This window comes from Heptranchias perlo, chromosome 1, assembly GCF_035084215.1.
Source record: "Heptranchias perlo isolate sHepPer1 chromosome 1, sHepPer1.hap1, whole genome shotgun sequence".
NCBI classification, from domain to species: Eukaryota; Metazoa; Chordata; class Chondrichthyes; order Hexanchiformes; family Hexanchidae; genus Heptranchias; species Heptranchias perlo.
This window is the reverse complement of record NC_090325.1, coordinates 188,647,194-188,661,190: the sequence shown is the minus strand read 5'-3', so window position 1 is coordinate 188,661,190 and position 13,997 is coordinate 188,647,194. Positions and strand designations below refer to the sequence as shown.

Here is a 13,997-nt window from a genome sequence, read left to right as displayed (position 1 = left end):
TTGTAATGTGTTTTGAGACGTTCTGATGCAGACACTGTCACGTTCTGGTGTGTAACACAGCCCATCACTTACTGCATTTCCGTCCCTAAGGACTGATTCTCTGAACCGATGCTTCCAGCGAGGACCAAACCTGGGAAAGAACACGTAAGGAGGTCTAGTGTCTTCACAGCTTGTGACTTCTAGTCCACTAATTAAAATAGACAGAAAGTCACCATCAGTCCCTGGCCTGTGCTGTCTGGTAGCACACGATGGTGGAACCAGCCTCTAATTGCTCCCAGACCTTTCTTTAATCCTACGAGCTTGGGATTGTGCCTTTGATTTTGAATCTTATCGTCTTGTGTCTCTTCTCTTATATTTTTATTTGCTGCAGAGGAGGCAGTGTTGCGAGAGTCTTATCTACGGATGTATTTGTCTTTCTGGCAGGATTACTTACGGCAGGGTTATCTAACTCATGGACCAGGGGTCACGTCCAGAACTGTCTGAGCCCTTGAACCCAATTCAACCCTTGGCACTCAGCCAACGCCGTCCCATTCGCAGCTTAGATTCCTTAGTCGCTGGTTTATCCTGTTTGAATTTTATGGGTTCTGGATGGGAGGATTGGACGGGGTTGTTCTTAGCCCCGTTGCCTATGGACATAGGAACAGGAGTAGGCCATTCAGCCCCTTGAACCTGTTCCGCCACTCAATTGGATCAAGGCTGATCTGTATCTTAACTCCATCTACCCGCCTTGGTTCCATAACCCTTAATAGTGTATACCGTGTAGTGGGTAAATTCCTAAAAAAATCTGTTCACACCCGCAGCTTGAGAAGTCTGAAAATTAGCAGGAAAATTGATCGGAACTTTCTACGCGGCCCTCTCAAATGAAAGCTTGGACAACTCTGATTCAGCACAGTAGGGGTTTGAAGGGCCAACTTTCCGAACGTGGGCTCCCCACGGGAGCCTCACCCACTGGCTCCACATATCAGAAGGTGGCGGGCAAGTTGTGCCTTCAGCTTGTGGATCCATGCCCTCTCCCAATGTGATCTCTGTTTCGTTGCTCTGTCGTAAACTGTCTGTGGAAGGAAAGGATTCCAAAGTACATTGGGTGAGACCATGGGATCCAGGAAGTGACGTTCTGTGCACAATATTTGGTTACAGATAAATGATCTAATCTCCAACCCAGCCTGCCAATCGGAATAGTTTATTGCAGTGGTAACCTTTCATCTTTTTAACTCTTGAGGGAGGAGAAGAAATTCTACCTTGCAATTTCCCATTGACTGAAAGGACATATAGAACAACCTGCTCAGTAATATTCTACATAATGTCAGACAGACCCAAGTTGGCAGGGATTTCAGTCAATGCCACTCATGAACAGTCTTGGTCGTAACCTGTTCACGGTTGACTCTTCTTAGTAGCGATCATCGTAAGATGAATCTTTACTCCACCAGCTGCCCTCAGGACCTCATGTCATTCTTGGACATTGAAGTACACCGTTGAAAAGATTGGTTGTGTCCTGCATTGCCCACATCCCTTTTGCTTCATAGACCTGGGTTCAAATCCTGCTTTTGGCAGAGTCTTCTCTCTCAGCCGATTGTCGCTGGGTTTAGATCTCGTGAATCCCAGTACCTGGTGGTTGTGCAAAAACCGCTCGCAAAAAGGCAACATCACTTAGGAAAACTCACACTGGATTACACAGCCCCCTTCTGAGATCGAGACAGAGGACAGGGAGCTTTAACCCGTATTTAACCCTTGCCTTTCCTGATTGGATTTACTCGATGCTGACGCAGGAGGGTAGAGGCAAGGTGCCACACTCACGAGTGTGCGGACCCGAGAGATCAGCAAGGTGCCACACTCACGAGTGTGCGGACCCGAGAGATCAGCAAGGTGCCACACTCACGAGTGTGCGGACCCGAGAGATCAGCAAGGTGCCACACTCACGAGTGTGAGGACCCGAGAGATCAGCAAGGTGCCACACTCACGAGTGTGAGGACCTGAGAGATCAGCAAGGTGCCACACTCACGAGTGTGCGGACCCGAGAGATCAGCAAGGTGCCACACTCACGAGTGTGAGGACCTGAGAGATCAGCAAGGTGCCACACTCACGAGTGTGCGGACCCGAGAGATCAGCAAGGTGCCACACTCACGAGTGTGCGGACCCGAGAGATCAGCAAGGTGCCACACTCACGAGTGTGCGGACCCGAGAGATCAGCAAGGTGCCACACTCACGAGTGTGAGGACCCGAGCGATCAGCAAGGTGCCACACTCACGAGTGTGAGGACCCGAGCGATCAGCAAGGTGCCACACTCACGAGTGTGAGGACCCGAGAGATCAGCAAGGTGCCACACTCACGAGTGTGAGGAGCCAAAAGATTGGCTCTAAAGGCGTCAAAAGTGGAAAAGTGTCACATTTCCCAGCACTAGCATCTACCACCGTACTGAAAACGAGAATTCATTAAAATATATTAGCCCACTGTCATCAGCTGTCTGCCTGAGCAGTACTTTTGTTCAGTGAGGGAGCTGGGTTTGTACAAACACACTTATTCTGTAAACCTGCATGGTATTAAAAAATAAGCACAAAACGTTCCGATTACACAGGAGCCCTTAAAAGCTATTTAGTGTCCGGGAGCTTTTAATGGGTCCTACTGACCTCTACCTGTTTTAGGTAGTGATGCCTTTACAGGTGTACTAAGCTGTGTTTTGAAGGCGTTCTGATATTTTCTTTTTAGCATGAGGGTGAAGAAAATCTTGCGAAAGTTGTATCACTGACAAAGAACGCAATCTCGGGCTCCGTAAAAGTTGGCCAAATGCCGACTGTAGCCGTCTTGAGAGATGCCCGCTACACACCTTGCCTTTCTGAGTGCTTTGGCATCGCGCTGATTCGCCCGAGAGAGCAATTCCACCACTCCCCTGTGGGGTTTTAATTGTAAGACGAAAGCTGTCCTCACAATCACGACGTAAACAGCAACCTCCCTTGCAGGATTTGACGAAGCTTCAGATTTATTGACCAAAAAAAAGTAGAACCCAATGCCTGTTTTGCCACACTTCATGGGGCTACAGAAACTACAGCCCAGTCTGTGCGGAGGTATTTAACGGGCAAACACTAACGCGATCACATGGCATTACGCTGTTTAATGGAGGCGTTATCCTGTTTTAAAACCTGTTGCAACAATAAAATTTGTCCGTTCAGATCTCCGGCAGTCATTAACCGGGCTGCTTTCTTTGTGAGGCTTCTCCGCAGCTCAGTCAAATTTCAACCTGGCCACACTCGGAGCAATGGTCTCTGTTATCGAGGATCAGCGAGTTCCACATCACGGGAGCCATAAGTAGCAGAACCCGGAAGTCAAAGAAGCAAAATCCCTGCTGGAAATCTAAAATGTAAACAGAAAGTGCTGGAAAACAGCAGCATCTGTGGAGAGAGAAACTGAGTTAAAAGTTGGGCTTAATTTTAACCCAACTCATTGGCCGGGAAACCCATGGGATCAGGTGCAACTCCGGCTTTGCACCCCGCCCGATATTCCTTGATTGACTTCAATGGAGAGTAAAATCGGGCGGGATGTAAAAACCCGGATCTCGTCTGTTTCCCGACGGGCAGGTTAGGTTAAAATTACCATCAACAGTTCAGGTCGATGATCTTTCAGCAGAATCGACCCGAAACATTAACTCTGTTTTTTGCTCTCCACAGACGCTGCCTGAACTGCTGAGTGTTGCCAGCGTTTCCTGTTTTGTGTTTATTCAGAGCGAGTGTAGAGAGAATCCCCCCCCCCCACCACCAATAAGATTTGTTCCGACCCCTCCCCTTTCTTATCCCCTGAAACAGACGGTGCCTTCAGTTAAACAAAATACTGCGGATGCTGGAAATCTGAAATATTATCAGAAAATGCTGCAAACACTCAGCTGGTCAGGCAACATCTGTGGAGAGAGAAATAAAGTTAACTTTTCAGGTGGATGACCTTTTCATCAGAAGTTGGAGATGTAACAAATCATAAACACCGCTCCCATTTTCTCAGACAGCAGATGCTGGTAATGGTTCTGCTGTAACTATTTACATCTCCTCTAGACCCATCTTTTGTTTCTTTACTTGTCCCGTTACCCACCCCCTTTTGCCTTGCACCATCATCCCTTTTGTCACTTAATCACTCCTGCCCTCCACCCTATCACAGACCTCCCCTTTTGTTGTTCCCCCCCCACCTTTCCCTGGCTCTGTACTTGCTTTAAAAACTGTTAAATCTTTTAACATCTTCCATTTCTGACGAAAGGTCATCGACCTGAAACGTTTAACCCTGTTTCTCTCTCCACAGATGCTGCCTGACCCGCTGCGTGTTTTCCAGCATTTTCTGTTCCTTCATTTGCACGTTCAGTTAGTCCTTTTCGACCTGGCGGGTAATGAGCGGGTTACTGTTGCGATGGGCGGTGGGAGTGGGAGGGGGTGGGTCTGGTGTTGGGGTGAACGAATGTAACCTGCCTGTTAACACCCACCACAGGGTTCCCCTTCGAGCAAGCGGCGAAGCCCTTTGCTGCAGCCAATAATCGAGGGCGAAACAGCTTCCTTCTTCGAGGACTTAAAGGTGAAAACCTCCCTCCCCTCCACTGCTGACTGACTAATCACTGATTTCTGCAGAAGTTCCAATCCTGTTGGTTTCCTTGATTGTTACCACACTGAATGATTACGTGTCCTGCCTGCCAGTAAATACTAAGAATCATTAATGGCGACAAACAGGCTCTAACCTGATCTGATTTGCAATGGCTTCTTAATGATACGTTAATCAAAGCACAGGAGGAGTGAAAAGATGCTGATTTGACACGCCCCTTTAAGGGTTGTTTTGGGCGGAGGAGGGGGTGCAGTCAATAGCCCCGTCGTTTTTCCCCCCACACCTCCACGCCTGGATACAACTTAATGTTTTTAATGGATGTAGAATAATGTTGCACATTTTGAGGCATTTAGATGACGTAGCGCCCTACAGTTATTATATAAAGTAAATTCTCTTGCTCGTAGGCGTTAGAAACGTTTGGTCCTTTTTGAGTAATATCAGTGCTTGTTCAGGTACAACAATTTCCCTACAAGACCAGCAGAAGATTGTTGCTAGGGTGAGGTAACCTGGGCCTTATTCTGAATCCCGAATATCGTTGTGCTACCGTAGAGTATTCCAGGAGACTTTCATTTCTTGAAGTAAAGTGATTTTAAATGATTCCTTTTTCTAAAAAAAAAATTGATGAAACTGGCACAACGACCAAACGCTAAAGTCTTTAGAGAGAAAGGAGTACAGTTGGATTTGTTCAACTAAGATTGTCATTTGCCCCTAATTCCTCTAGAAAGTCTCTTTTTAAAGAAATAACTCAGCTCTGGTTCTAGTTTTTTGGGGGGTTCCCGTTCTGAGCTGCATCGTATATGGTGAGCGACCAGCGGAGAAGCTTGGGCTGGCCTCACTGCGTCAAGGGGCTGGGTCTGTCCTGTAAGAGATTGGAATGCACAGCTCCTGAATTCCTCCCCCCAACCTCCCTCAACCCAACTTGGCAAGGCAGTCGCTTATTTTTCTCTCTTTTTCAGCAGCTAAATTTACTTTTAGGCCCCAAATGGCATCTGTCAAATCCGAACTTTTCTGCCCTCCATTTCTGGCCCAGGCCCCTGTAGGGGACAGTGCATGTGTTGTGGTGAACCAATCATAGAGGCAGCATCTGGTTTTTTTTTGCCAGAGCGGAGTGTCGAAGCCTTGTCTTTGTGCGTGTGGTTTGAAACTTTCGGAATATGAGAGCGTGTTAACAGTTACACCCGGTTTCACTGTCGATCACAGAGCCTCCGGTTACCATAACCACCAAGTGATCTCCAATTAGTTACTGAGCGAGCGGCAGAAATTACAGAGCAGTGTTCCGGCTGTAACCAGCCCATTACATGGCGTCTCTTTGGTCAATGAGGACATGCTCCAGAACACAGGCTTACTAAATGCACTCTCTGCTTGGCTGTTGTGTGGTTAGAATGTTGCGAATGTGATTGTTAAATCAGCTGATTAACCGTTTTGACTCAGTGCTGGAAATTGGTATCAGTGAGTTTTTTTTTTCCTTTTTGAGGGAGGGAAGTGGCTTTGGTCGCATTTTTCGTACGATAAAGTCCCGTCCCTGCAAAATCGCAGCTCCGTGGAATGTATGGGAAATATAAACATCGGACAGAAGAACCGTGCGTTTTTAAAAAAATTCCTCTGCTCGTGCGTTGCTTCATCTGCTCTCTTTAAAGTAAAATCCACACATTTAAGTAAGGAGTCCGAAGAATCATCAGCAGAGAATCAGCGAGGCCCTCTGTTGGGTGTCGGCCGTGGCACAGTTGGTAGCACTCTTGTGTTTGTGGGATCTTGCTCTGTGCAAATTGGCTGCCGCATTTCCCTACATTGCAACAGTGACTACAGTTCAAAAGTACTTAAATGGCTATAAAGCGCTTTGGGACGTCCTGAGGCCGTGAAAGGCGCTATATAAATGCAAGTTCGTTCGTTCGTTCTTCCTTTGATGCTCATCCTACATTGCTGAACACAAACCATTATAGCACAGATCAACCTTCCTCTGTGTGTAGGCGTCTTCCATTCTGCTGCATTTCACTGCGTCTCATATTAAAGATGCAAACTAGCTCCATTGCTGTGGCTTCATGCTGCATCTCTCTGATCACCAATGCCAGCCACTGAGTTGAATGAGGTTCTGTGTGAAATTTGCTTGCTTTTTGGTTTTGCCCCCCACCCCCCTTTAGAAATTAACCCGTGTTACTTTTTGTCTCCAAAATATTAATTGCTTTGTTTGCTGTGCAGAAATTCTTTTTTATAAACTATCCCGGATGCCAAGCTCGTAGACAAATCAGATCAAATGGAGGGGCCACGTTACTCATCGAGGGGAGGGAAGTGCTCTCAAGTACACAATACCTCCTTCCCTCCCCTCCCCCCCCCCCACCACCCCCCACCCGCCCCCACCAGTCAAGCTACGGCCAACCTCTCTGAGAGGCGATAATTATCTTGCTGCAGGGCGGGAAAGCAGCTTGCTGTGACCCCTTGCGTTCGGTCTGCCAACCGGGAGAGACGTACATAGATGCCCCTTTGGGGTCCCTGTCCCTCAGAGATCTTGCGGCAGTGAGGGAAGGGGGGGGGGGGGGTGGGGGGTTGAGTGAAGTCCTGTTTCAGGTGAGGTAGCGGGTTTCCAGCAGCGTTGCGGAGCATGTGACTAAGTGCGACTGTTGTTCTCTGCACGTGTGCTGAAATTCGAAGAGGCCACGATCTTCACCAGCGAAGGATTTGCTGTTGTTATTTTATCGAATTGCCGGCACGCCTCCCAAGAGGTTTGCTTTGGACTTCGAGTTGGTGTTTGGAATCACATCTGCTGTAAAACCTGGCGTACAAATTGCACACTCTTGCAAAGGGTCTTTTCAGTGAACAAGCAGCCATTAAACAGCACCGGCATGATGGGCCGAATGGCCTCCTTCCGTGCTGTATCGTCCTATGATTCTAAACGGGGTGTGACTCACACACCAGGTTTTACAGCAGCCGAGTAAAGTGAGTGCCTTTTATTTGGCCTGTTGTGTGATCGGCTTGTTATGATGTAAGGCGCGTGTTAGTGTGTCAGTCACTCTCGTCCAAAGATCTCTCATTTTCCACGTTCCACATTGTGAAGAAAATTTCACTAGAATTTTTTTTGCAACTTCGTGAGATGTTTGTGTTCTCCTCTTTTTTTTGGGTGGTGGGGGCGCGAGGGGGAACGGATCTGAATTTCAAAACCGAGCCATGACGTGAGTCATTTTTTTTTTGCCGTGTAAGGCACCTGCTAGTCGGCAATCAGATCGTCTTGTGTGTGATCGGGGCATCGCTTGTGGGAAAGAAGTTTTGTTATTGGAGGGTAGGGAGTGATGGTCAAGTGAACTTGGACAATGTACAGTGCACACTGCATGAAAGCTGACACCAGAAAGTACTAGTTTGTACAGAATGATGAACTACCTCACTAATTCATGGTAAAATTGGCTGGTGTATGTTGAAGTGGTTTTACTTACTTATTGATCGATGGGCAGGAGACAGCTATAAAAAGGACAAATTCCGAAGTTCACATCCCGTAAGTTTCATCCTGGAACACATTCAAGCAGAGGGCAGTGTCGGGTGCTCCGGATTCTGCTGCCTTGTTACCATAGTGACCACTTCTTCATACAAAGGGCAGTGGAAATCTGGAACTCGCTCCCCCCGAAAGGCTGTGGATGCTGGGGGTGAATTGAAATTTTCACGACTGAGATCAATAGATTTTTGTTGGGTAGGGGTATCGAGGGATATGGAGCAAAAGTGGGTAATGGAGTAGGGGTACAGATCGCCTAAGGTCTAATTGAATGGCGGAACAGGCCTGAGGGGCTGAATGGCCTACTCCTGTTCCTAAGTAACATGGAAACGGGCCTTTTGGCCCAACCATTCCGTGTTGGCTTTTACCCTGCACGCGAGCAAATAGTCCTAATTGCATTACCCACCCTGTTCCCATATCCCAGGAACATCGGCTAGCTTAAGCATCCACCACTGGCGTACCGTGGCTGCAGTGTGTACTGTGCCACACACAGCTTTCAGCCAGTGTGCACTGCAGTGCGTTTGGTCCGTTAGACTCTCTGGCCAGAGTAGAATTTTAGTCTCGCTCTGGTGCTGCGTCTCTAACTTTTTTTTAAACTTAAACCGATGAAAAGTCTGTTGATCGTCCTATTAAAAAGTTGCTTTCCTTCTTTATTCCTGTGATTTGTTTGGGGGTGGGGTGGGGTGGGGAGTTATTTGGGTGTATTTTTCTCCTTCGCAGGATTTCCTTTTAAGAACATCCTTCGTTCCGAAAGCCGTTATTGTCCCAGTTGTGGAAGACGCTGCCCAGTTTGGCCCGCAGTCGTGCAGCCATGATGCCCACCTCAGCCAAATAGCTCCGCCAGCACTCACTGTCAAGGGTCATGGATGTGAAATGGGTGCCCATAGTACGGCACTGCAGAGGAGGAGCTCAGCTCTTCAGCGGGGAGAGGGGGGGGCGCGGTTGGAGGAAGTTAGCAGAGAAAATAAAACGCGCATTGTCCGGTGTAAATGTGAATTTTGTTTTCTTAACCCTGGCGGTGCGGTTTTGTTCTTCAGGAGGAGGAGGATGGCTCTGAAGAAGACGGCATCACCAAAACTGACTTTGCGGTTACGGTAAAGCCGGGCTTCACCATCCGCAGTTTCCTGGACCAGCTGGACGATGACACGGATGGGTTTGTGTCTCCAGTGGACGACAGATCGCCAACTAAATGCAGCCTTGACTTGAGGCTCTCAAACCTGCACTCGGCCTCCATGTGAGTCAAGAGGGCGAGCAGCCTTCGTCTTACTCCCGTAACCCCGTCCCATTTCTCCCCTTCCTTTAGCTCGAGCTGCACCGCAGACTTTCTCGAGCTTCCTTCCTCCGTCACTATGCTGTGGAACGTAGGAGCAGGAGTAGGCCTTTCAGCCCCTCGAGCCTGTTCCGCCACTCAGTTAGATCATGGCTGATCTGTATCTTAACTCCATTTACCCTGCTGACCCAGCCTCAGCAGCTTTTTGGGGGAGAGAGTTCCATCTTTCCGCTACCCTTTGTGTGAAGAAGTGCTTCCTGACATCACCCTTGAATGGCCTAGCTCTAATTTTAAGGTTAATGCCCCCTTGTTCTGGACTCCCCCACCAGAGGAAATATTTTCTCTCTATCTACCCTATCAAATCCTTTAATCATCTTAAGCACTTCAATTATATCAACCCTTAATCTATACTTGAGGGAATACAAGTCTAGTCTATGCAACCGGTCCTCATAATTTAACCCTTTTAGCCCCGGTGTTATCCTGGTGAATCTGCGCTGCACCCCCTCCAAGGCCAGTATATCCGTCCTGAGGTCCTGTGGCCAGTAGGAGTACAGTAGCAGCCTGGAGTGAGTCACCTACAGGTTCTCATTCCCAACTCCCCCCCCCTGACCCCCCTCCACATCCCTGGCCTTGATTCCCCATATTACACATGCCACTAACACCCACTACCTCCCACCTAATATCAATCAGCCTCCCAGCCCAAATAAGACTAAGTTCAGTTTCTGTTCCTTGTATTGTGTTTCATTTCTAGACTTAGTGTGTTACGGTGCCAGAACTGCCAGATCCAATTTTGGAGAATCTTAATTATCTGCCAGTTTTCATTATCCGCTTCCTTTATGGCAGTCGTTCAAAAAGTCCCTGCATGGTCTGTTTCATTAACCCTGCAACAGCCCAGTTTCAAGTAAGACAGAATCACATAGAATGTACAGTACAGAAACAGGCCATTCGGCCCAACTGATCCATGCCAGTGCTTATGCTCCACACGAGCCTCCTCCCACCCTACTTCATCTAATCCCATCAACATAACTTTCTGTTCCTTTCTCCCTCATGTGTTTATCTAGCTCCCCCTTAAATGCATCTGTGCTATTCGCCTCAACTACTCCTTGTGGTAGCGATTTCCACTCTCTGGATAAAGAAGTTTCTCCTGAATTCCCTTTTGGATTTATTGGCGACTATCTTATATTTCTGGCCCCTTGGTTTTGGCCTCCCCCATGAGTACGTGAGGGAGAAAGGAATCGAAGTATAGAGTTCGATGAAGTAGGGCCGGAGGAGGCTCATGTTGAGCATAAACACCAGCATGGACTTGTTGGGCCGATTGGCCTGTCTCTGTGCTGTAAATCATAGAAATTTACAGCACAGAAGGAGGCCATTCGGCCCATCATATCTGTCCCGGCCGAGAAAGAGCTATCCAGCCTAATCCCACCTTCCAGCTCTTGGTCTGTAGCCCTTTAGGTCACAGCACTTCAAGTGCACATCCAAGTACTCTTTAAATGCAATGAGGGTTTCTGCCTCTACCACCCTTTCAGGCAGTGAGGTCCAGACCCCCACCACCCTCTGGGTGAAAAAAATTTCTCAACTCCCCTCTAAATCTTCTACCAATCATTTTAAATCTATGCCCCCTGGTTATTGACCTCTCTGCTAAGGGAAATAGGTCCTTCCTATCCACTCTATCTCGGCCCCTCATAATTTTATAAACCTCCATTAAATCACCCCTTAGCCTCCTCTGTTCCAAAGAAAACAACCCCAGCCTATCCAATCTCTCCTCATAGCTAAAATTCTCCAGCCCTGGCAACATCCTCATAAATCTCTGTACATTTCTAGTGCAATCACATCTTTCCTGTAATGTGGTGACCAGAACTATGCATTCGCTGTGGCCTAACTAGTGTTTTATACAGTTCTAGCATAACCTCCCTGCTCTTATATTCTATGCCACAGCTAATAAAGGAAAGTATCCCGTATGCCTTCTTAACCACCTTATCTATCAGTCCTGCTACCTTCAGGGATCTGTGGACATGCACTCCAAGGTCCCTTTGTTCCTCTGTACTTCCCAGTATCCTCCCATTAATTGTGTATTCCCCTGCCTTGTTTGCCCTCCCCAAATGCATTACCTCACACTTCTCCAGACTGAATTCCATTTGCCACTTTTCTGCCCACCTGACCAGTCCATTGACATATTTCTGCAGATTACAGCTTTCCTCCTCACTATCAACCACACAGCCAATTTTTGTATCATCTGCAAACTTCTTAATTGTGCCCCCTACATTTAAGTCTAAATCATTAATATATACCACAAAAAGCAAGGGACCCAGTACTGAGCCCTGCAGAACCCCACTGGAAACAGCCTTCCAGTCACAAAAACACCCCTCGACCATTACCCTTTGCTTCCTGCCACTGAGCCAATTTTGGATCCAACTTGCCAATTTCCCTTGGAGCCCATGGACTTTTGTAAATGCTATGTAATTCTATGTAATGTTGTTGCAACCTTTCAGTGGGATGTGAATACACCTTTCTATCTCTTTCCCTATCTCTCTGTCCCTTTCTTCCCTTCCTCGCTCCTCCCTCTACCCACACACTCTACAGATGACCAGTCTCCTTTATTTTCAAAGCCTGCTGGAGGTATCAGGAGATTCCCTGGTAAAATGCAGGAATTCTCGTTGCGGCCGGAAAAATGACCTGTCCTGGGGAAACGGTTACGTTGGAATCCCAACCGGAGACAGGCCAAGGGTCAAGACACGCAGTGTTACGCTGCACATAGTCAGGAATTGCGCCTGTGGTGCCCACCATTTTTTTTGCACCCGTTAAAATTATTGGGCGAAAACTAGTAGGGCCATGAGTTCCCGAGACGTGCGGCCAATTCCCGGGTGGAGTTCCCGCTGGTGGCGCGCTCTCCGAGATCTTCTCTCGACCATTGTTCAAACTCGATTACCTCCATTGAGCGAGTTTTACCTGAGCCCCGCAGAATGAATGGCTTCTTGGTAGCCAAGAACTTTGCTCTCAGGCTCCCAAGTCGTTGTCCCGTCTAATCCCGCCCTCACCATCTGCTCACCAGAGAGCAGGGTTGACGCCAACTGTGGCTTCACCATCGCCCTGCATCAAACCAGTTTTGGGGCGTAGAGCCCTGCATTTGCGCAGCAATTCTCTCAATCTCCTGCCGTAACTGCAACTAGAGTTCATCATTGCCTGGGCGTAAACAAATTCAGGCCTGTAATGTTGGGTCTGACTTTTCAAATCAAATTCCCTCCCCCTCCCCTAACCCTAACAAATTTATAAACAAATCTAGTGATAAATTAAGAATTATATCTTAAAGAATATTTATATTTAATATTTTAATTTTAAAAACATATTAGGAGGCTTTATTAAAGAACATAGATATCTCTAGCTGCTATAAAGGGCAAAAAAATGTACTTGGTATTTTTAATGTTTCAATACAAGGTAATATTTCAGAGCTAACATTTTGTTCTGAAATTTCTAGGCCAGAACTTCAGGAACAACTACAAGAAGCAAGAGCTGACAAGAAAAGGCTTCGCAAGATCCTGAGGGACTTTGAAGACACGTTTTTTCAGGAAAATGGAAGGTTGTTTTTTCATTGGAACTTTTATGTTGCTTTTTACGGCAATCAATCAAGTGTTAAAATAAATTAATCCCGATTGACCACTTGTTTTTCTCTCTCTTGGCTCACACGTCCAAGAATTAAGAGAACAGTGGCTGCATTCTCGGATCAATCCAAAGTGTGGGAATTTTAGGAGACAATCCTTATGGCTCCCCTGAAGTAAATCAGCACCGACCCTTTGGGAGACAAACCCTCTCCTAAGTCCGGTATCCCATAACCTCATTGCGCCCAACCCCCTGGAAACCTTCTCTCCTGGTCATTTAAGGACCGATTTCCCTGGGTCTGCACCCGATCTTAGTGGATAGAATGAGTGCAGCGAATATCAGGAAATCGGGCGGTTCCTAGGAGGCATTTTTCTTCGGGACTTGTGATATGATTCGGGTGATAGCTGTTTTTAATTTGAAGGATATGAAAATTTATAGAATGAGAGAGGGCCAATCCACCCAGCAAGCCCATTCCTCCCTCAGATCATTTATAATGGGCTCCATCCCACCCACCTATAATGGGCTCCATCCCACCCACCTATAATGGGCTCCATCCCACCCACCTATAATGGGCTCCATCCCACCCACCTATAATGGGCTCCATCCCACCCACCTATGCTCCTGAGGGAAAGGTTCTGTGAAATTTCTCCCCGCCTCCAAAAAGGGTTGAGCTCACCTCCACAATACCCATCTGCACCCAGACCTCCAGTATTAAACCCCAGGTTGTTTACCACAGATCACATTTCCAGGGTCCCAGAAGTTCAAAAACCATTTCTTCGATCCTCTCTGTCTTACAGCTGTTTATCAGGAGTGTCAGCTTGGCTCAGTGGTAGCACCAGCGGTAGTACCACTGAGTCAGACGGTCCATGAGTACACACCCCACTCTGGAACTTGAGCACGTAACCCAGGCTAACACTTCGGTGCTGCACAGTCAGAGGTGACGTCTTTCGGTGGAGACGTTAAACCCTGTCTGCCTTTCCCAGCTGGATGTAAAAGATCCCACGACAATATTGGAAGAAGAACAGGGGAAGTGTCGTGGCCAACATTTATCCCACAACAAAAATCACTAAAAACAGGTTATCAGGTCATACA

General features: G+C 47.4%; 1 protein-coding gene across 6 annotated transcripts in view; it reads left to right on the top strand.

Moving 5' to 3' along the window:
• fam13a (family with sequence similarity 13 member A) overlaps positions 1-13,997 on the top strand; it is a 239,323-nt gene that overhangs the window by 219,394 nt on the left and 5,932 nt on the right. For 5 of the 6 annotated variants that reach the window (XM_067994462.1, XM_067994461.1, XM_067994460.1 and 2 more), the window contains 3 exons: positions 4,459-4,542; positions 9,079-9,275; positions 12,784-12,885. In XM_067994462.1, coding sequence (XP_067850563.1) covers positions 4,459-4,542; positions 9,079-9,275; positions 12,784-12,885 — 383 coding nt within the window. The remainder of the gene's footprint in view (positions 1-4,458; positions 4,543-9,078; positions 9,276-12,783; positions 12,886-13,997) is intronic. The other variant, XM_067994463.1, reaches the window with a different exon arrangement.